The sequence below is a fragment of the Chlamydotis macqueenii genome, chromosome 1, assembly GCF_036417535.1.
Source record: "Chlamydotis macqueenii isolate bChlMac1 chromosome 1, bChlMac1.mat, whole genome shotgun sequence".
Classification (NCBI taxonomy): Eukaryota; Metazoa; Chordata; class Aves; order Otidiformes; family Otididae; genus Chlamydotis; species Chlamydotis macqueenii.
In genome coordinates, this window is record NC_141556.1 from 106,673,923 (window position 1) to 106,696,433 (window position 22,511).

General features: G+C 38.2%; 1 protein-coding gene across 2 annotated transcripts in view; it reads left to right on the top strand.

The window, feature by feature from the left end:
- ROBO1 (roundabout guidance receptor 1) overlaps positions 1-22,511 on the top strand; it is a 538,100-nt gene that overhangs the window by 424,762 nt on the left and 90,827 nt on the right. For both annotated transcript variants that reach the window (XM_086763761.1, XM_086763770.1), the window contains one exon: positions 514-671. In XM_086763761.1, coding sequence (XP_086619887.1) covers positions 514-671 — 158 coding nt within the window. The remainder of the gene's footprint in view (positions 1-513; positions 672-22,511) is intronic.

The window sequence follows — 22,511 nt, forward strand, 5'->3', positions numbered from 1 at the left end:
TAGGTGCAATTCATGCTGCCCGTGGCCAGTCTCTAGTCATAAAACTCTGAGTTACTGGCAGATTGACCTTGTGTCTAGAAAAAGAGGGGCAGAAAGCTATCTCTGCCATGCTTCTCCCCAAGTGATGTGCTATCTGAGCAGAAGACATTGTTCCTTCTTCAGCTGTGATAGGAATCCTGTGCTTACAACCTAGGCAGACACTATGCCAAGTACTACCGATGAAGCAGCTCTTCTGTGCAGTCCTATGCCTGCATCAGCTTTTCATCTCTGTCAGTGTTAGTCAATTGGCTTGTATATTGGAAGTTAAATATGAGTTGTACATGGGTTTTCTCCGTTACTGAGTGGATATACCAGACACCATCCACAGATGCCGAATGAAATTCATTAACTAAATTGTTCATTAATATAAAGTACAACGACAACAAGGACCATTAAAGGCCAAACCAAAACATTTTGTTGTGCTATTGGTGTATCACTGGGTAATATTTGACTTCATTTTCTTTATTCTTTCAGTTCTGCGGGATGACTTCAGACAAAATCCATCAGATGTAATGGTGGCTGTGGGTGAACCTGCAGTGATGGAATGTCAGCCACCAAGAGGTCATCCAGAACCCACTATATCGTGGAAAAAAGATGGGACCCCTCTAGATGACAAAGATGAAAGAATTACAGTAAGTATAAAAATTTTTCAAACAATGCAAAAATCAACAAATCTAAAATTACTAGTCTCTTGAGCATGTGGGCATCCTGCCATGCTGTACTTTCTAGGATCCATCCTTTCCTTGCCTTGGAGGCAAGGCTAGTTTGCTTTTAGCTTGGAATGCATCCTCTAGTCTTGTACTACTTCATTGCAGGGTATGCATTTGTTTGTTAAACAGGACCATGCAAAACCTATGTTGTTCTCTTCCTCAGAGGAATTAGAAGCTTGTGGAAATGAAATTTGTTATAGTTGTCACTGTCCTGTAATTTTCTTGCCTTTCATCCACCTACAAATTTCTGCAACCTGTAATATCTGCCTTCTTCGGTTGGAAAGAGAAATACTAGTAGTCTAGGTGAGACCTTCTTTTGTAATTCTGTTGAAAAAAAATCCATGCAGAAAAGTTTTACGTTGAGATATAGTCACATTTCTTTAGAGAGATGATGGCTTATCCAGCCCTCTTAAATTAAGCTGTTTTTTCATTAGAGGTATAGTCATTTGTATCTGTAGCTTACTGAATACAGTGCATGATTATTTAGAGTATGGATAAAGCAGCTTCTCCAATTAGAAAATTATCTTTCTTTTAATTTTTGACGTGTGAAACAATAAGCTATTGAGCCTAAATGGCTTGAAGAAATGGCAATTAAAAATAGAGTTAAAAAATCATTTATATTCTGCCAACATGGTGATACAAAACATCTTTCCATATGGTGAAAAGCTATATCATCTGAAAGCACATAGCATAAAGGATGCTGTTGGTACTGTGAGGATTACTAGTGTAAAACAAGATCAGAGGCACATAAAATTTATATACCTCAATCGTATGCTGAAATGAGGGAATTTTTTAGTGGAAGAATACTTAAACCCAGCAACCTAAGTAAAAAAAATTACTATTTCTGTTTGAGATTTAAATTGCCTGTTGTTCCATTTGTTTTTTACAAACAAGACAAAGCTCAGGCATTCTGTAATTGTGGCATACGCATACATTTAAATTTTTAAGTGCCCTACTGAACCTATACTGATTGCTGACTATTAACTCAGTTCCTTCAATCATACTTGCTAAGAACTTGCAATTTCCTTTTCAAATCTCCTTCCCACTGTGACAAGTCAATTGACCTGAGATAAAGAGAAGATTCCTGTGATACCTTTTTTTTTTTTTTTCTTCCCTTTTTTCAGGAAATGCTTTTTAAACTTGCATTTTCTATTGCTGTAGTTTATTCTCTGGAAGGATTTTCAGGTGTTGCCTCTTAAGTACATTTCTTCCGTTATACATGAAAACCGCTCTTCTCCCAGCTGCCAGAACAAAGACATACTCAGAACAAAAGCAACTATCGCTGACTGGCAGTGCCACCTGTGTATATTAAAACTGTGCTTATGATGGAATAAAGCCCCTCAGTTCAGTTTCTTTTCTAGTGATTGTGTCAAATACTCACTTACCTAGTATTCTTTCACCGTGACATCTGGTGGAGTTATCCCGTGTTATCAGTTTCTGCTTCCAAAACCAAACAAATGAAAATGAGTTCTGATGTAGGTGTAGATACATGCTTGTTTCACCTACCCAAATGTGTTTTCAGAGGTACAAAGTAACAGTGCTGCGATAGCTACCTCGACTGTGTTCATTTACGTCGTATTTTCCTGCCATTGTCTTGAGCAGCACTATTAATGTCGTGACTGCTTTCTCACACAGGCAAGAGACTGAAGCTACATTGTCATGCAGATTTTCATCAACTTACAGCTGTAGCAGGATCTTGCCAAGTGGATAAATATTCATTCAGATGTATGTCTTTAACAGCTTTGCTGTAAACATCTGTATTATCTTGCTAGTGGCTGGGAGGCAAGGGGAGATTGGGACCTGGAATGGACAGCATGCTAAAGGACAGATGGGCAAAAAAATATTCATTTTGAAACCTGACTAAGAATTATTCAGTTTCTGTTAACTTACCTCCTTTAGGTCATTTCCATTTCAGTTTAGCAACAGGAACATAAAGAATTAAGTGTACAACAGCTGAAATAAGGATAAAGTTGTTGGGTTTTAAGTGTTAGATTTAATTTTAACATGAAAAATCAATCTTTTTTTTTTTTTAAAGAAAGCTTTTCATTTAAGTGCCTATATTTAAAATTAACATCTGCATCCATTTAAAGGCAAAATTATTCTTGACTCATTGAGAATAAATTTCAGGTAATATAGTTTACAGGTGTAACCTTCCTTTATTTAAGCCATGAAGTTACCAGATCAGGAAATGTCAAACTGTATATGTTGGTGTTCAATATATATGCAATGCCAGTGGGCATTTAATCAATGAAAATACTTGTAGTGGCTCCACTTCTAACTCCAGTTATTTTCATTCTTGAAGGCTTGTTGATCTTTGACTCATTGCTGTTTTAAGAGTTCTGTAAGTGTCAAAATCTGTTTAAAGCATTGCATATTAGTACTTTCCTTTCCGTCAAGAGATTTAAAATAAACATTAAATTTATACTTTTTTTTTTGGAATAAGGAATGGTGCTTGACACTTCTTTTTTCATCCATATCTATACTTTCTTCAAAAAGATGATATGTCCATGAAGCAACCTTATTTTTAATATATGGGAGCTTTTTTTTTCTTATCTGCAATGACAATTTTAATCTTTGAGTCAGCAAAAACTGCACTTTACAGACTGAGTATCGAGGGTGCCAGGGAAACAGAGATTGTAGCTTGGTTCCTAACAGAGGGTTTGAAGCAAGACATGTAGATAAAAAACAGTTAAATGAGTTCCAAGTTAATACACACCTTCTTCTGGAATGCAGTAAAAAGAAAATATTATTTTGTCCTAGTAGGGATAAGGAAATCGATATGTTTATGTAGATAATAAAAATCAAAGTAGTCTTTGCGTGGTTTTGGTCCATTTGTAGGGCAAATAAATGTGCTTTGAAGAGAAATAAGTTGATATGTCTTTCAGGTTATAAACAGTAGTGACTGGAACAAATGAAAAATGAAAGTAAGGGTATGGACACAGCTATCTGTGATTGGGATTACAGAAACAGACATATTTTTTTTGAGCATAGCTCTCCCAGTACTGCTCAGACTTGCTGGAGGCTCTTCAGTGTACACATGTCCACTGGATGCATCTGACAAAGATTCATCATGAAAACATGTTTTTTTCTCTCTGCTCTTAAATATGTTGTCTATAAACAGTTTTCTCAGTACACTGGAGCTAAACATATTTTTTCTCATGTGCATTCTTTACATCACAGTATGAAAGCATATGCTTTATGTGGCTAATCCCTCTCCATATATTACAAATGAAGCAGGAATGAGAGTCTTGCATGTGAAGCAAGTACTTACCTTTAACTTAATTTGTTGAATTTAAAAACAATTATAATGAGAGCAGAGCAGAACTAGTGTGATTCTGTGCTCATTTAGTTAATTTTTCTCCTGGGATTACTGTGGAATCGAGAATCCCTCCTATAATATATATAGCTGAAAAGGAGTTCTCCAGTGCAGTCCAGTTAATAGCTCTAATTTCTCACAGTGAACAATGTGAAAACAAAATGTATTTTTCCAGTTTCTGAAATGTTCCATCTGCCCTAGGAGAGGCTGTGCAACTCTCCTCTTGGGGCTGAGACACTGTGGGGAATGAAGATGCAAGGCCTTGCCTATGAGTAAGAGAGAAGGGAGCTCACAGGGTGGGGAAGTTCCTCATTCTGTTTCCAGCCCTTAGTGGTGTTTGCCTGTTTGGAATCACTGTGAAGCTCATAGAGCTGTGAATTGCTTGGAGCGAGGATCTAGGCCAGGACTTGGGGCTTTTAGGTATCCTCACCAGGAACATGCCTGCTCCCAGCCCCATCAGTCTAGCCACCTCCTTTGCATGTCAGCCCAGTGTCATTAGGATTCAGCCGCATGTTTCAGCCACTTGCCTTGGCACTGAAAGCTGTGAGTTTGCATTCCCTAGGGCTGAGGAGGAAACGCAGGCAGTCTCCTAGTTTCTGCTGACTGCTGTAATCACTGGGCTTGGTCTTTCCAAATGTGTTTTGTCTAGATGCAGTTGGCAGGAGCATCAGTGGCTGTGACTACCATTAGTAATGACTTGCTTGGCAACTCACAGCGATTGCAGTGAATATTGCTGTTTGTAAGCCTCTGAGTACCTCCAGTGTGCCTCCGTTCACTTCTCAGCCGCTTTCCTGTTGTACCCCAAAACCTCCCACTACTTTTCAAATGGTGTTCCCGTCCCCACTGCCTTCCTACCACACACCACTGCAATGATGTTCTCACCTCATTCCCCATCCATTTCCTCCATCTCACAACCTGCCCTTGCATCCATCCAGACTTTTTCTCCCGCCCGTCTCGCCTCACGCTGTCATCTGATTAGTGCTATCTGCTGGTATGGAGTTAACAATTCGAAAGCTCAGATAAGCAAAACCTCCTGCTGTATGCTGTAACGTGAAGGCGCTCTTCCTTTGCCTTTGCTGTTAATGTAAATGGCTGGTGTGCTGTGATTTGTAATGAGTGCGGTGCTGTCTGTCTGCCTTGGTTTTGCTCAGAGCCTCCCTTCAGGATCTGTGTTGCTGCTCTCTCTTCTTTGTGAATCTCAAATGCCTGTATACAAGATGCTGACATCAGTAATCTAACCAAACCAAGATGATGGGGCCTTTGAGCATATCTTTAGGCAAAAACTGGCAGTAATTACAGACTCTCAGGAGCACAAAGCATTTGAAGAGGAGTTTGTGGATCTCCCTTCTAGACAGGCCAACCTCCATGTACTTGTGGATCTCTTTCTCAATTTGTCTTATATTTTAGGGGCGATGCCTGCATAATTAACTAAGCCTCAGTAAAATCAAAATGCAGTCAGAGTGCCTGTAATTATCAATACTTTCCCAGTGGGAGAATGTACACATGTCTTGTATAAGTTCTGGAGCAAGTTGATGTTTGAGCCAAATTTGGAGGTCAGAATTTCACAGCCCTTTCTGTTGCTGCCCCATGACCAGTAGTAAGTAGCCCATGCTTCAGAATGTTTCCAAATTGTTCACATGAAGTCATGGTGTAGGTGATAGAAGAAAAAAAACTATGCATACTGAACATGAAATTTTAATAGGTAAAATCTTTTACATATACATGAAAAAGGATGCTGGTACCTAAAAAAGAAATCCTTTGTAATTGAATACAAAAAGCAAAGCCATTGCATTGAAACTTTGGTACAGCACTGTGATTGCAATTTCCCCCTCTTTCATATTAACTCTTATCTATCATTTATCCTGAATCATCCTCATTTGATTTTTAAAAGAAAAGGCTTGAGAAGCCATTTATCTTTCCTTGTTCAAGTTTCTTAGCTTTTAAGATCAAAGTTACAGGATGAATAATGCATACAGGTTTTCATTCCTTTTTTGTGTGGCTGTCTTGTGACATCAACAGTTTTGAATGACTTACAGTCTTATTTTAGATAAGTTGTAAGTTGTGCTCTTGATTCCCATTTCATTTCCTGGCCCTTAAATAGTACATCACAAATATGAAGTATTTATTTTGTCTTGCACAATGCTATTTTTACACAAGTGAGTGATGACAATTTTTTCTACAAAATGTGAAAACAAAGCCTCTGATCTTCTGCTGTGACAGAAAAACATCCTTAAAGGTGCCTCAGGCAGATGGTTTATTTATTTGCCCCGAATGTTTTGTTAATGAATTGTCAAAGAGAACTTGGTTCATTCTTCTTGGTGGAGATCATTCACAGCCTCATTGTGCTTTGGCAAATTTAAAACTACACAGGTGATCACAATGTGATCTCAGTCATAACAAGAAAGAAAAAAGAAATTGAAGAAATTGCCATGCCTATCAGTTAAAAAGGAAAAGAGAAAGTGTTGTTTGTATTGGAGGGAAAAAGCAGAAATTAATTCCTTGTTTAGGAAAGGAACCTTTCCTTCCAAAGTTAAATTGCAGTGGGAAAAATTGCAGAGGAGAGGTGAATCATGAAAAAGGAAACAAAACCTGATCAAATTTATTCCTGTGTGCTGTGCAGGAGTGACAGTCTTAACCCTTTAAAACAGATATGCTCCTGACCCAAACCATACTGTTAAGATGCCACTCCAAATTAATTCAAGATGTTTATCTTTATTTCTTCCTTCTCAATTTCTTTTTTTTTTCTGACCTCCTCTCTTTTTTCACTAATTTATTAATCATTAATTTCTGAACATCTTAATCTTCCCAAATTACGTATTTTGCATACACAGCAAAAGAATGCATGTTCTTCTAGAAGATGTAATGCTAATGGTAACGTAGTCTGTCCTATGGAGAGCTGCATGAAAGATCATGGCCTGGGTGCGCAGCACACAAAGCAATGGGGATGAGAGGAAGAAGGGGGAACAAGTACCTACAGTTCAGGGTTTTATTTCATTTTAATTGTTTTTCTTTTTTTGGGGCAGATTAAAGGGCAGGCAGCAATTTCCTATATACCCTAGGAGGGTTAGAAAGAGAAGTGTATTTTTTCTTCTGATTCCCAATATGTATTTGTTGCCCCCTAGCAATTTCCTTTCTTCCTAGTCCTTTTGCTTCATTCTATCTCTTTTTCTCACTCCCTGAGAGAGTTGGCTTCCTACTCTACGTCTTTTTCCTTCATCTGCTGATCTCTGCAAAGGTGGCTTCCTTGAGGGTCAAGAGTAGTTTTTGCTAATGATTTATATTTCTTCTGCTATTAATATTGCTTTCTCTGGTGGCACAACTGGATCTGCTGTGAGTTAACTTGGCACCTCAAGGGGAAAAAATGTAAAACATTGTGAAAAATAATTTGGAACCACACAGCTGTCCCAGAGGATAGTGAGAATGCCTCTAAAACCTGCTGTTTCTTGCTCTCAGTTTTTCCAAAATGTGACATTGTTTTTCTGTGTTCACGCTTAAAGCTCTGTTTCAGCGTCCCTGTTGCTCCTGCTGGAGTCTCTCTCTTCTCCAGATTCCACAAATCATCAAAAATGTGTCTTCTGGATCACCTCGTTTGTTTTCTGTTCTGACCGCAGCATATGCTTCTGTTATCTCCTGCATTATCACCAGGGCACCTTTCCCGTCTTCCTCCTCAGTTCTCTCTGCATGCCTGCCTTTTCCCCTGCCATGTCCAAACCACTCAAGTTTCCACATCTGCACAACCACACTTTCTGTGTTAAGACAAAGAGTTCTCAGGGTATCTTTTGCTATGTCATTTTTTCGATATCACAGACATGTCTGAGCTCTTTTCAGTGGTATGTTAATCTTTGATTAGTATTTGTTGCATTGTTTTGTACATTGATTGTGGGTTTTTTGGCTAAAAAATCATTACCTTTTCTACAGAGGACCCTGTCCATCTTGGAAGGCTGTAAAAAAAAAAATATCTGACTAGTAGCCTAGGCTAACAGAAAGAAGAAAAATATTGGACATACTTTTATTTTTGTATTCATTCTCCTCTTTCTCTTCTTCCATCGTATCTGGAGTCTTACCATACTCACATCTTTTTTAGACTCAGCTCTTTGAGAAGCAACTTTTAATCTCTAACACCTCTACAAGTAGTTTCCAACCCTGACCACAGCTGTTAATAGGGACAGCTTGTATTTCTGAAAGCACTGAAGTAAATGTGGATTGAAAATCCTAACCTAATACAAGACTCTCTTCACAGCTTTTTGCAAGTTTGCCATTTTAAAGAGCATAGCTGTGCAGACTTTGTCAGGCAGATGTGAGCTCATTCAGTTCACTCTTTGAATTGACCAGAAACCATATGGCAGCGGTTAATGCGGCACCGAGCCTGAGCTAATAAGCACTGCTGAGAGACAGGGTAGATCGCTCCGGCACGGTATGGTACTACTAGGGCCACACAGCTTTTGTTGTGCTGAGGGTAAGGGCAAAATGAGCTTGTGTTGACTTGAAGTCTCCACATGCCAAGCCAAAGCAAATGGCCTGAAAACACCTGTGTGGATGTTCCCTTCCTTCTCTGCAGCTCTTACATCAACAGTCCCAAATACTTCTTTGGAGGACAAGATGTTTTCTCCATTAGTGTGATATTTGCTACGAAAAAATGGTGATGAAAAAGCCCGTTAGTCTAAAGTGTTTGAGTCATACTAAATGCCTGACATGGTTCTGATTGGTTTAAATGGCTCATTATTAACGCTGAATCTTCTATGCAAGGTTTCTGAATAAAGCACACGGCAGGGTAAAGCGTGCATTGGTTCACACTTGTGTGATGTGTCTTTTCAGTAGACATCACCAAAGGATAATACAGGTCTGCGGAATTAGTGGAAAGTGAAGGAGCATCGTGACGCAGGGTGAAAGGGATGGCCCAGTGTCAAACATCTGTGGACTGGGGACAACACCAGGTTCTGTAGGCTTGCACTGACTATTACAGAGACTAGATTTTTTATTTAGGACTAAACTGACCTCCTGTGTTCCCAAGGGCCTGATGATGGTGTAACTACTGTGTGAGGTTAAGAGATTTATAGACTGTGATCACACTAACCCAAACTACTGGAATTAAAACTCATCATAATTCAGTGTTAGATTAAAAGACTTGTTATGGTTATTAATTACTGGTATTTTAAACCAATTTATTGCTGATCATATTGTCCCTATAGCTAAGAGTATCTGTCCCTTCTGGTTTTTCTCATAACTTTCAAAAATGTTTGCATCAATGATATGCGTTGCTTCAGCTATTTTATCTTCTCGATACTTAAAATGATAGGCAGTAGGCATGCATAACTACAGCTTCTCAGTATAGTTTCACCCAGCAGTAGTGAAAAGTACTCCTTTAATGTGAACTAAGTCTGCATTTTTCTATGCTTAACTTTATTTTACACTGATTTCTACTTTAAATATAAACTTAAAGTGAAGAAGAATGAAGTTCTTTTGCAGATACTATGCCGACTTAAAGGAATTTGAAAACTTCTCATTGAGTCAAAATTCTCCACGGATTTCTTTTGTCCCTAGTCATGAACTGATGACCTAGATAGTAAAAGAAAATAAATGCCTGCAGCAAATAGAATATTTGTTAAATATCTGAGTTTTGAGACTTCCACAGGCCTAGACATTAGACTACCAGGATTTTCTTGTTAAAATGGCTTATTGAGAGTTTTGAACCTCTGGGACCATCTGAAATTATAGAAATGGAGTCTGGGAAGCTTCTCCTTAAAAATAATAAAAAACCAGGTGGTTGTTATCTCAGACTACGTTACTTGAGCTATCCAGAGCATGTAGGACTTTATGATTTGAATGGTTAGGAGCAAAGGTGATTTATTATGCTGGGAAAGCAAATTCTTTGTTTTGTTTGGCTGACAGTGTAGTTGTTGGGGTTTTTTTTGGGATGGGTAAGGGAGATGAAGAAAGGATGTGGGAGGGAAATTATTTCTTCATTCATTTTATTCTCTTAATGAAAAAGAAACATTTTTGTTTGGTTAGTTTTTTTTAACCAGTCAGGAAAGGAGCCTTTGCTTGTATTACGCACAATAAAGCTGAGGATTTGGTTTAGAAAGTTAATTCTCCTCTCTCTTCTTCAGCTGTATGGAAATCCTATATGTAGAGTGTGGCCGTTCTCCTCTAAGTTAAAAATCCATTTCTGGAGACACCATCTTCCCCAGCCACTTAGGGACTGCTGTGCTGTGTGCCTTCTCCAGTTCCTCATCATGAGCAAAACCAATGAGAAGCAAAGGAATAGTCAAAGAATCAGACTCTTAAAGCTTTTTATGAACCTGACACACAGAACATTAGGACTCACACTGGGAAGCATGTACACTGTGTACAGACAGAAACTACATTCAGAGTAGAGTTCAGTCCACTGGATGTGAGACTTAGGATCCCTACAGATTGAATGTGCAAAAAAAAAGCACTGGAAATTTTCTGCATTCCAAGGTCCTTTCATGCAGACTCCTGGACCTGTAAGCCTTTTCCTGTATTTTTTTTTTACTGTATCTACCTGTACTTTATACTTGTATACAGAGATATTTCCATTAGTAAAGCATGAAAGTCCTTTTAACACACAAATATCCTACAGAAACCAATGTATTATTTGTGGCAAGTCTGTACCAGTGAAGTGAAGCAACTCAGCTCCTCACTGTGTTCACTGTTTTCCTAACACTGAAACCCTCTCCATTTGGAGGGGAAGGGGAAAAAAAAAAAAAGTACATTTTTGATCTTGAAAGTCTCTAGTGGACCTTATAAATTTGATTGTTCTTGGCATTTTTTATATTCCTAGTCACTTGCACACTGCAGCAGCCACATGTTGTCACTTAAAATCTAAATATCAGATAACTGGTAACTGAGACTTTATTGTGTATCATGCTTTTTTTAGAAATTAGTTTTGTAAAGCAAAAACGACACTAACTCTAAAAGCATGTTTAATAAAACCTCAACAATCTGTGTGCTGAGTTTGCACATATTATGTTCTCACAATCAAAAGAAAAATGTAGAATAAAAATAGTAGAGAAGAACAGTGCCCATTTTTGGAGCCTTGAACAGATGTAAGTGATTAGAGCTTCTTGTTTGGTTTGCTTTGATTTTTTGGTCTACTTTTTGAAAGTTCTGTCAACTTCATTTTTGCTTATTTCACTTTGTTTGGATAGTTTTGCCTTACTGAGTTTCCTGTGATGCTTCTGGTTATATGAAAAGTCTAGTCCAAATCACAGCACTTCAGAAATAATAATTTTTCAGTTCTTGGGTTTCCTCAACCCAACAGAGTACTTCTCTCTCTCCAGGTAATAATATACTCACAATTACTTGCTGCGAAGTTCAGATATTCACCACGTGCAGTAGTGTGGGACTAACATACACATTACAGGGTGTTATTCCAGACTTCTGTGTAATATTATGCAGGATCAAGTCTGCCTTCTTATGGTTGCCTTCCTTAAAAAGGAAAGGGAAAGAAGATCCTTTCTTTCCTTATGTAGCTGTAGGACGATTCTGACTAATACTCCTGCTGCATTGAGCAGTTAATTGATCTTTTTTTTTCCCTCCTGAAAAATTGTTATCTAACAAGGATCTGTTTGGCACATGGTCACATAAAGATTGTTCCTTTATTTAACGTGGATGTGTGGACGATTAGTTGTACTTGGATCTAATTATACTGATTTTCTTCTAACTCAACAACTTTGCTTTTGCCTCTGTCTTTGCTGCTGTTGTCAGTTGTCTGCTTGCCTCTGCTAGGGCTCCTGGTTCTGGCTGCACAGGGGAGAAAAAATTACAAAGATAAGAGGGGGAAAAGGATTAAGTGCTTTGCCTTCCCTCACCAAATGTGAAGTTTAATTCCTTGAACAAAATTATTATGACTCAAGATCTCTTATCTGTAAGTATTGTTGCTTTTCCAAGTGGCTGTGCCATTCAGAGTGCCAGTTTTTTGAAAGCAAAAGATGTTGACATGATGGCTTGGGCTTCCTTCCACCACAGCAGCCCACATTTCAGACTCCGCAGGTCTTGCTCTTCCCATTCATCTGAAATAATTTGTCTCTTAAGACTACCTTGAACTCCGGTGTTCAATATGAGGATTTCTCTTGGAGTAGTAAGACCTGATGCAAATCAAGTTGGAAAAAATTGCTTGCTCAGGGTGAAGTGTTTCCATAGAAGCTGCAGGTATCTGACTGAAACCATTTTATGTTTCGTGGTAGGTATTCCAGGTATGAGTGGTTCTACTCTCTGGCAGACCTGTACACAGAATAGAACTGAAGATGAGCTGTTTTTACCATGAGGCTATACAGTCATTGGAACACAATTTTTAAAAGTGAGCTGCAAAACATTTTCCTACAGAGAAAATGACTGTACAGTAAAGGAAAGTTTGCCTTGAGGTAGAAAGTCTGCAAGCTAAGCAAAGCAGGTTGCTAGGCTGCTGCAGTCTTCCTGTGTGATTCTGGGGAAGCCTTGAAGTTGTTCAGTACTTGTTATTCAGCATTTCATGAGTCCTGGGACTGCATTCATTCATACATGTAAAGCAGCCTGACATTATTGCAACAAAGCTGTGTTGTGCCACTTTGCCAAAGTGTAAAGTGTTATTACATCCTAAATCATGAATAGACTCTTTTCTGTAGACAAAACAGTAGAGTAATATTCTCACTTAAGTATGCAAACTGTGCTCCACTCTAGGTGTTTGTGATTGTCTAATTCTTGCAGGATCTAGCCCAGCTACAAATATTTTGAGATTTTTTTTTTTTTTGTTTTGAAGAAAACATCTCTTTACCATTCAAGTTATATGCTGAAGTGTCAAAGTGGTTTTCAAATATTTGTCCCTTGTATTCAAGGATCTCAAAAGTTTATTAATAAACTAGGAATGTCTTTATAGTAGGTACTTTGCATGATTATAACCCCTGGGAAATTTGCATTCACAATTACTGTGATTAGTATGTTTCATGAAAATATACTTTGCACACATATTGAACTCTCAGTGTGAAATTCTGCCATTGCTGAAATCAGTGTGAGTATCACCATTGTCATCACTGAGAATAATATTTCCCACTTTTCAAGAAAGCAGATAGTATAATTTATAGCAAAGGAAAAGCCTCTTTTTGAAGTGCTAAATGAGTTGACATTCTTCATCTTTTTTGTTGCTGTTGTTTTCACTGCTTCACTTTTTGTTGTTGTTGGCTTGTTTGTCATTAAGTTACTTTCCTTTAGCCAGCTGGAGTTCTATGGACATACTCCATATTCGTTCTCATTTTTATCCTAATGAGACTTTCTGCTGAGAAAATTTCTATGTTATATGTCTTGCTGGTATCTTTTCCATTTGTCATTCTCAAATATTAGGAATTACCCAAGTGGAGGTAACAACTGTTACTCTACTTTTGTCATCCAAAATGAAAGGCTTTGGTGGCTAGCTTTTCTTGAAGCTAACAAATGTAGGTGGCTGTAATGGGTTTTTCAGTGGGAAAGGAAGTCTTGGTTTTAGCAATCTGGACATTTTAAGTAGAACGTGGGAATACATTTTTAAAATTGCAAAATTAGGAGTAGCTGGAGGAACCAGAGCAAATAAACCTGCAAGCCTGCTTTGCTAATTCTTTCTGATTCAAAAATAGAAGATAACCTTTGAAAATATTCACCTTTAGGATTTCAACAGGTGAAGAATTATATTCTCCATGCATTAAACATATTCACAAAGGCCATTTCTTCTACTTCTAGGAATATAAAGTTCCAAGAAAAAGGTAGTTCTTCATCTTTGTAGCATATATGTTAGACTTAGACTTAGACTGCAATGTCATTTTTCACTGTGCTGCCCTGTCAGTTCATCTCAAATTCACCTTGAAGGCTCATCCCCGGGGATTTCAACTGAACCTTTGACCCTTGTGTTCTGATAGTCACCAAGGTTAACACATCATTACAGCTTGTGATGTTCAGGATACCTGTTCATTTGAAACCTTATGAACCTACTCTGTTTCAGAGAACTTAAACAGAAGCCTCAGTCTTTCATTGCATTTTCGTAGGAGTATATTTTGATGATTTTTGAGAATGAATTCTATTTCTTCCTAATTTTGTGTTAATATGGGTGTGAAATTAAAAAACTTACAACTTTATCTCTGTTTTTTTCTCAAATTATTAAAATAACAACTATATGGCTATAGGCAAAAAGAAAAGGATGAGGAAGTGTATTCTTACTAAATTTGAAAATGAGCAGATTCATACGTGAACTATTGCTTACAGTACTACATAGCTACACAGTGCAAAAAAAATGTGTGGTGCCAGATAAAAGGATTAAAATAATTAAGTATTGGCTCTGTGAGATAAGTTCTAAGTACTCGCAAGTTAAGGACACATTGTTTATTTTGAATTGTCTTACCAAGGTACCATGTTGGGCAATTAGCCGGTTATAATCAAAATGGGTTTTGATTTGCTAACCCAGAAAATTATATTTGCAAATACAGTTCTTGTCTGTGGGACTGATATCTAGCCAGGGGGAACTCTTTTGTAAGAGAAGTCTGTTGACACGGGTTTTCCAAATATGTATTAAAATACTGTTTTAATACATCGTACCTTATAAATGTTCTCTTAGCAGACGATTGGTTTGTTTGGTTTTTTTCCCGTGTGAGATTGTCCTCTGATAAAACACATAGGCCATTTGATTGGCCAGATCTACTTCTGGATGCTTTTAATGGCCATCAGTTTTGTGTTCATGAAATAATAAAAGGAATAGATACCAAAATCATTTTTATTCTCTCTCCTACATTGCTTCAAATTACTTCCACATACTATCAGTGGAGAATTGATACTAGCTAATGGTGAGAAGTTTTATATGGTAAATATGACCTATTTAGTCAGATGCAATAGAGAATGTCAATGCAATTCTTGTTTCTGCTAGTGGAGATTACTTTTTATCTCAAGCAGCACATAGTCTACTAGGTTTTACCTTTGTATTCTTTCCCTCTTACTTTCTGCAAACTGCAGACTTAAAAAAAAAGATCAACAAGCATTACACCTAGTACATATCCGCAGCATTCAGACTATATGCATATATATCCATTTTACATTCAGTTGAGAGAGTTGAGATGGGACAGTATTATATCCGTTTCTGTCCTCTCTGTAAACACTTTAAACACAATCTTTTAGGTAACAAGCCTTAAATCACTTACTCCTTTCAGTTAGATTTATGTCATTTTCCTTCTCTTAGACTTGTCTGGAAACTTAAAATAGTCAGTGTAACAGCTACACTAACTCCTGTCAGATGTGATCCAATGGTTTTTCCCTTTGGAAGCATTTGAACAGTAGTTGACAATGCCACAGAGGAGCTTTCTGAAAAGGAAAAGTATTGTTTATTTAACCACATACAGAAGAAGAAACAACAGCTTAGACTACTCTAACATCTATGTACCTAGCTGACTAATTTAGCATCTAAAATTTCTTTCCAGTGGAATCCCATGTGTATATCTTCTTCCAAATCCCCACTTAATGAGGTTCTGGTCTTCCACTCCTCAAGGAAGTGTGCATCTCATTAAATCCCACTCCTTGCTTTGGTTTTTGCCTCCTCTTATGTCTCAGGAACAGAGTTACTGCTTTGGGCTACAAGTATGTCAAGCTCAGTGGAGGCCCAGTCCTCTGCTTCGAGGTGAATTGCTCCTAAGCATTTGTTGAAGTTACCATTAGGATCATACACTCGTACCTTTGTGGTATATTTCCAGGCAATCTGACTATGAAATTAGCTTGCTGTGTGAGCAGAATGAGCCTAGATCCGAATCTAACATATTATTAAAGGCAACTCTGAATATAGCAAATACGATATTTTAATATTCTATGCATAGAATGGCCTACCTATCCAATTGTTCTTTGCATGGACATGAAAGTGTAAGTAGTAATATCTATATTATAGCACTTGTGCATCAGGTCTTGAACAAAAGTTTGAATCTAATAGTCTTTTACAGAATTTCTATATTCAGAGATTTAGGAATATTTAAGCGTTTTTCTGAAATATAGTACGAATATTAATGTGAAAGTCTACCGAACGTTTTTTGCCAAACTTTAGGTTTAGGGAAAACGTGTAGTATTTCATTGCAATCCACTGAAAGTAGATCTCATCAAAGGACAAAACTTTTTAACAGGTTATGGCACTTTTTTTTCAAATGTGTAGTAACAGATGGAACTATTTTAAAGGTGAAAAGAATAATCAGAACCCTTTTTTTTTTTCCCTCTGGGTCAAACATTCTCTGAAATTATGACTTTTCTAGTCATGACTGACTTCCATTTTCAGTAGAATTTTACCTTCTTTTTTCTTAAAAAAAGTCAACAATGTGTTTGTCTTAGAAGAAGTCTATACATGATGTATAATCGCTAATAGTGTAGTGCAAAGTACAATGCATAGTTGATGAAGTCTTAGTTCAACTGACTATTTTGTTTTTATGCTTATCATACTTGAGGATTTTTAGAACCTTTTCCCTTACTTTCTGAACGTTTATTCAGGGTTTCAAAACCACATTATTAGTCTTCCATTAAAAATGCATTTGCAAAGGTAGCAAGTATCATTTGTTTACCTTTTCTGGACATAAATAAGGGAAACCAGTGGATCTGTGCTGGAACAAACATGTCCACTAAGATAAACAAGGGTGAACTTTACTGTTAACAAAATTTTCTGTGAGGTTATACCTTGGTGCAGATATCAGGGTACTGATGTAACCTACTGAAATTTGTTTATGTATTGCAGTAGTGGTTGATCCTGTTGATGTTTTGTTTGTGTTGGAAAAGGAGGCAAGAAGACTAAAGCAGCTAATTGATAAGGTCTTATGTTTGCATAGATATTTATCAAGCCAGTCCTTTAAGTACTGTTTTCCATGCCTGTTCACCTATGTCAGCTTTCCCCAGCATTCTTTAGCATGTGTTTTTGCATTATTTTCCTTTCCTTTCCTTGAGGTCCATCAGCATGGGAAGGACATCAGCAAAGAAAAAAATTGCAGTAATGGGAACAGCACAGAGAAATGCCAGTCATAGATATTTTTTCCTAGAAATATTTTTATGTATTTGAGGCACTGATTGGAGTCATAGAGTGTGTCAGGAATGGCGAGTTCAGACCTTGTTGGGGCTCCAGCCAAGGGCAGCTCTTACTTACCCTGTTTGTAAATGGTCAGGATGGCACTCAGTGTATTGCATGCCGTGGGCTGCTGGCAGCACCTGTTGATGATCTGCTGATGATCTTCAGGACCGGATTTTGAAAGTGGAATTGCAAACTCAACTTTCTGGACGTGCCAATATATCCATCTGATAGTCAGAAATGTTCACTACCCCTTACCTTACACAGCAGCCATGGACTCCTAACTTTTGCCATCTGCTTTAGAAAAAAATTGGCAGAAAATTAGGTAGATGAGTACTTTAAGTGCAAAAGTGTATCTCCTTTTCTATTTGTCATGCTAAGTAGCTGACAAGGAAACAGTAGTGTCTTTAAAAGTTAAATGTTTACTTCAGACTGAACATTTGGGTTTGTATCTGTTTTGAAAGCATAGTGTGGCTGTTCCTGTGTTTTTAGGGAGGAAAGTTTACTACAGGAATGCAATTGGAGCTCTTAACTTCCTCTCGATGTCATAAAAAAGGTAATTTATACTAAAGGAACTGAAATGTGATCAGGTAACACTTTTATTTTTTTGTAAAGATCGCTTCCTGTTCCTATGTTTTTATGCTGCTCTCACAGAAGACTTCAAAGCTTCTTATTTATGTTCGGATAGCACTAGTTTAAAAGAAGTCATGCCCACAGACACGAGAAAAACTGGGAAAATGAAAGTACTGAGTAATTTCAATTTCTCTGTCATTTTTACAAGCTCATTCCACCAATAGCAAGCTCTCACAAAGAGGAGACACTGATTTCCACACAGAATTTGGCCAGCTAGATTGTAGTTTACTTTACTTTGTAAGTACAAGTAGAAAAAGTCCAACAGCTGCTATTTCCAGTGTCCAGAACTGTTTCTTCCCACTTTCAGCGACTTTTTTTTTTTCCTCCACCTTTTTCATTGGTGCAGATTACAATACCCTTTTAAGAACAACAGAAATTGTGCCAGGAGTTTAAACCCACTGTGACATCTGAGAGAAATAGCAAGAAACTGCTGCAAAGGAAGCAATTATCCCAGCAGGGCTCCAAAGCCCCCTGAATAGCTCGGGCAGCCCCCAACCAGAGCAGACGACGCAAGGGGAGAGGCACCATTCTTCAGGCTGCGGTGTCTTCATTCTCCTCAGCTATTCACACTGTAACCACTTCTGTTTACACACTGAGCAGTAAGCGGTTCACCGCTCCCAAGACAAGGGCTGAGTGGGAAGAGCAGAACTGGTAGGCAGCCTGTTCCTGCTGGTGCTGGAGCCATGTTTCTCAGTGGCGAGCCCAGCCTTAGCCCACAAACAACTACTCTCAGAGCATATCGTAGTTAAAGGATGGAGATAGGAAACGCCTGAGCATCGGGGAGCAGTGATCCCAGTGCATATGGAGAAAGGGAACAGTGTATGCTTTGTTCTGCTTGATTGCAACCTGTTCTGGCTTATTTTAAGAGTAACAGAAACTCCAAGTAGCTCCTGGCTTCTCTGCCCATTGCTAAAGAATCTATAGTCCCTTGTGGCAGCAGAGGCCTGAACATTTGTGAAGGGACTGAGATCTGCAGGTCACTCACTGCTTCTTGAGTCTGTCTGCAGGATCTGAAGTTGAGCACAAAAATGAAAATAATAATACCGGCTGCTCTGTGGGCAGGGAAAACTGGGGGGTTTGATCTTTATCTCTCTGTGCATACATTCTCCCCTTTATTTTTGTAAGATTAAACTTGAGCATCTCCCAGGCAGAGACCTTATCTGTAGCTGTAATGTCTGGCGCAGTGGCTTTTCAGTGTTCCTCCAACAATTAAAGTTACGGTCAGATTTGCTTGTGGTTGACTGTGACTGCAGGTTTTTATCTGAGTCCTGAAGCACATGCTTGGGTGCAGACCACAAAAAACACAAGGAAATCTGTGATTTAAGATTTGCATGTGCTGCAGTTACAAGAGCTACAGTGATCACTGATGGAAGAGTGAAATACGTCAGATTAATATATGACTTTTGTGCTTAACTGTTCATGCAAAGCGAGCAATATGGTGCATGTGTTCCTTTTTTTGACAGTGTTACACAAATGATGTGACAGGTTAATAATGTTCTCACAACTTTGTATGTCCAGCACAGTCTTAGTATAAAAGTTACAGTTCTACTAAGCTTAGGCTCAGTCAGAGATAAATGCAATAGGAACTTAACCCAGGTTTATATGCTTTTTTTGAAGCATGATCTCATTTCCATGACATGTAATCTCTGTCAAAAGTCAGAGAATGAGTAGTTTTTTAGTTATGTTAAAAAACTTTTTATATTTTTTCAAGGTTACATTTTGCAAAATATTTGTGTGTTTGTAGCGTTTAGTTGGTAGGGCAAACACTTCTTTGGAAGTAAACTTGATTGTAAAGTTTTGAAAGCAAATGTTGTAAATGAGAAGTCAAATCTGTCTCAAAATTTAAAGCTGTCAAAATACCTACTTGGAAATGTATGAAAGAATCCACTGCATTCTTGCCACCTGTGACAAATTTTCTTAGTTTGGTTCTCAGTTTCTATTGTCTGCCATAACGGGCTCAGGTTTACACTCAGAGGAAGACAGAAATTTCTTCTTCCCTTGGGAAGCTGCTGTGGCAGCTCCAGGGAGGAAAGCTTTCACAGGCAATCAAGCGCGGGAAGTTCAACGGTCACAGAAAGGATCCGGGAGCCTGTAATTCGCATCCCCTTCAGTGAGGAGCCAGCAGTGGACAGCCAGCCTCAGAGGGGATGTGCCTATTCCTCCAGGCAAGTGGGCATCTGAGCTAAACCTGCTGAGTCTCAGAAGGTTACTGAATGAGTGAAACCAAAGCTGAAAATAATGACCCTCTGCATAGACGCATCCCAAGATTTTTAATAATTTTTTATTTTTATTTCTGGTCTCTCTTCTCAAGCGATGATTGTTTTGTTGTTGTTGTTGTTTCACAATTATACTTTTACATTTAGGAGAACCTTGATTTTGTGTGTTAAAGCCTTTCAATTTCTTGTGGGAACTCATCACAGAAGCAGACCTATGAATGTCTACTTCAAAGCTATTGGTAACTTGAGTCCTGTCGGAACAGTTCCCTTTAGAAGACCCTATATCAGGACCTTGAGAAATCCTGTATTTTGGCATGGTGGCTGAGAGAGATCTGCTCTTTGAGAAATGTCTTTCATCAGATTACAAGTCTTAGTGAGTTTTTATCTACCCATGCTTCTAAGCTTTAAAGCTGAAAGTTAGAACTCTGCTGCTGGAGACTTGTGCTCTGCACAGCTCCTGTTTCCTTAGGGGAAAGTGGGAATTTCCTGTCAACAAAATACACCCCATGATATTGACTTGTCTTAAATCCATGTTGTTGTCCTGCCAACATTAACTCCAGGCTTAGAAAAGTAATGTTGGTCAATGTCTACGATGATAGTTAGGAACTGAAATTCCCTCAAAATCAGCAGCAGAGTCTGTACCTCTGAAATGGCGTGGTGGTGATACTCCTCCCCCCTCTACCCCCTCCAGTGCTGTCTGCAGGGTTTAGGCACACTCTGTAGCGTGCAGAGTCACTGCAGAGTCTGGTCTGCTTGTGTAAATGGGCCCTTGTGGTCTCTGGACTGAAACTGCCCTTGGCTTTGCTAAATTCCTCTGTAGGTTTGGCTATGTTGTTTCTTTTATGGTTACTGGGTAGGAATTTTTAATATGTTTTAAAATTTGTGGTTTGTAAGGATTATTTTTCCATATTAAGTTTGTGATACTTTAGGTAATGTAATTAAAAAGTGAGAGATTTTGTGTGGCAAATTAACACTGGTTGGTCTGGGATTTTGTCCTTGGAGGTGTGTAAATAACACAGTGGTGGTGATGCTTAAAAGAAAATTCATGTGTAACAGATACTTCAAATCATCTGACTTGCTTAAGGGGAGAGAAATGAAGACATACCAGAAAACTGAGTTCAGTTCAAGTTCACTTTTATTTCTGATTTCAGTCACTGATTGCAGTGAAAGCTACATCTGCACCAGTGCATCCAGAGGAGATTCGTGCCTGAGGTTGAATTTAGTGCTTTACAGAAATATCGTGGTTGTCGTTACAAACACGTCATTCTTATGTTTGGCTCAGTTGGGCTTTCTTGTGTGTTGCAGAAAGGTTGCTTAGTTCCGTATATTTTTTACTGACCCATAGGATTTGCTTATGTGTTGCCCATTAGTTAAGTTTAGTGTGTTTTCTGTGCTCAGTAAATAGCATTGTGAAAAACAGATTCTGAGGCAAGTGTTTGCTACTTTTTTTTTTTTTTTTTGAGATCTCGGTAGAGCAGATTTAAGGCCGTAAAGGTACTCATAACATGCTTTTGTTGTAGGAGGATTTTGATCTTGGTTTATACTAAGAAAGGAAGTATTGCATAGTAAATCTTTTGTTCTGTAGCTGTAAAAACATTTCAGAAAAGTATTTTATTGGTTCATATATTTTCAGATAAACATAGCTATCTGTTCAGAAATTTGTTCTGATTAACGTGAGCCAGTAAGACCTATTTTGAACTGAATCTTCCATTGTGATTAACAAAAGCCAAATGTTTATAGAAAGAAAGTTTGGGATTGTTAAAATATTGAATGTCTGAAAACTATATATACTGAAGTATGGATTTTTCTTTTCTGAAGTTGATTTATGACATTCCACATATATCTTGGTTGTTTCCGTTATATTGTTGGGTGAAGTATCAAACACATGGTAATTCTGATATTTGGTGTCTTGTGATAATTCCAAGGGCTGAATAACCCTCAGCTGCCTCTGAAGTCACCAAACAATTCAGGACACAGATAACCCTTAAACCTTTGTAGATATCCATCTTCTTGTAGATACGGCTATTAGTAATGAGGCCATAAAAGAAGGGAAGGCAGTCTCATGAGCAGACTTGAATCCGATTCCGACTCTGATGTATCCTGGCCCTATTGGCAGGGGTGCCAGAAGCAGCAGCTTGAATCTATTGTCGTTTTGTCTACCTTAAATGCTCTTTCTTTTTAAGTAAAGATATCTTCGTATGCGTTTTGCACCATCCTTTTAGACTGTACCTTCAGGCCTGTCATCATTGCAAAACTGTTTTGTTGGTCTGTAGGGTGAGGGGAAACAATTGACTTGCGCTTTGTCATGACAGATTTATGGCACAGGAAGACCACTTGAAAGTATGTTTTAAACTTCTGTCAAATAGATTTTTTGTGTGTGTGTTTGATCTGGACGAGGCAGCACATACCTTCCTGGAGTCCCAGAGAATGGAACTGAAAGTGGGACAAACTTCTCTGTCCAAACTTTGAAGTTGAACAAGAACAAACTTTAATCATTGTTGAAGACCTGTTCCAAACACGTTTTGATGTCTAGTGGCTGATATTTAAGCATGCTATAA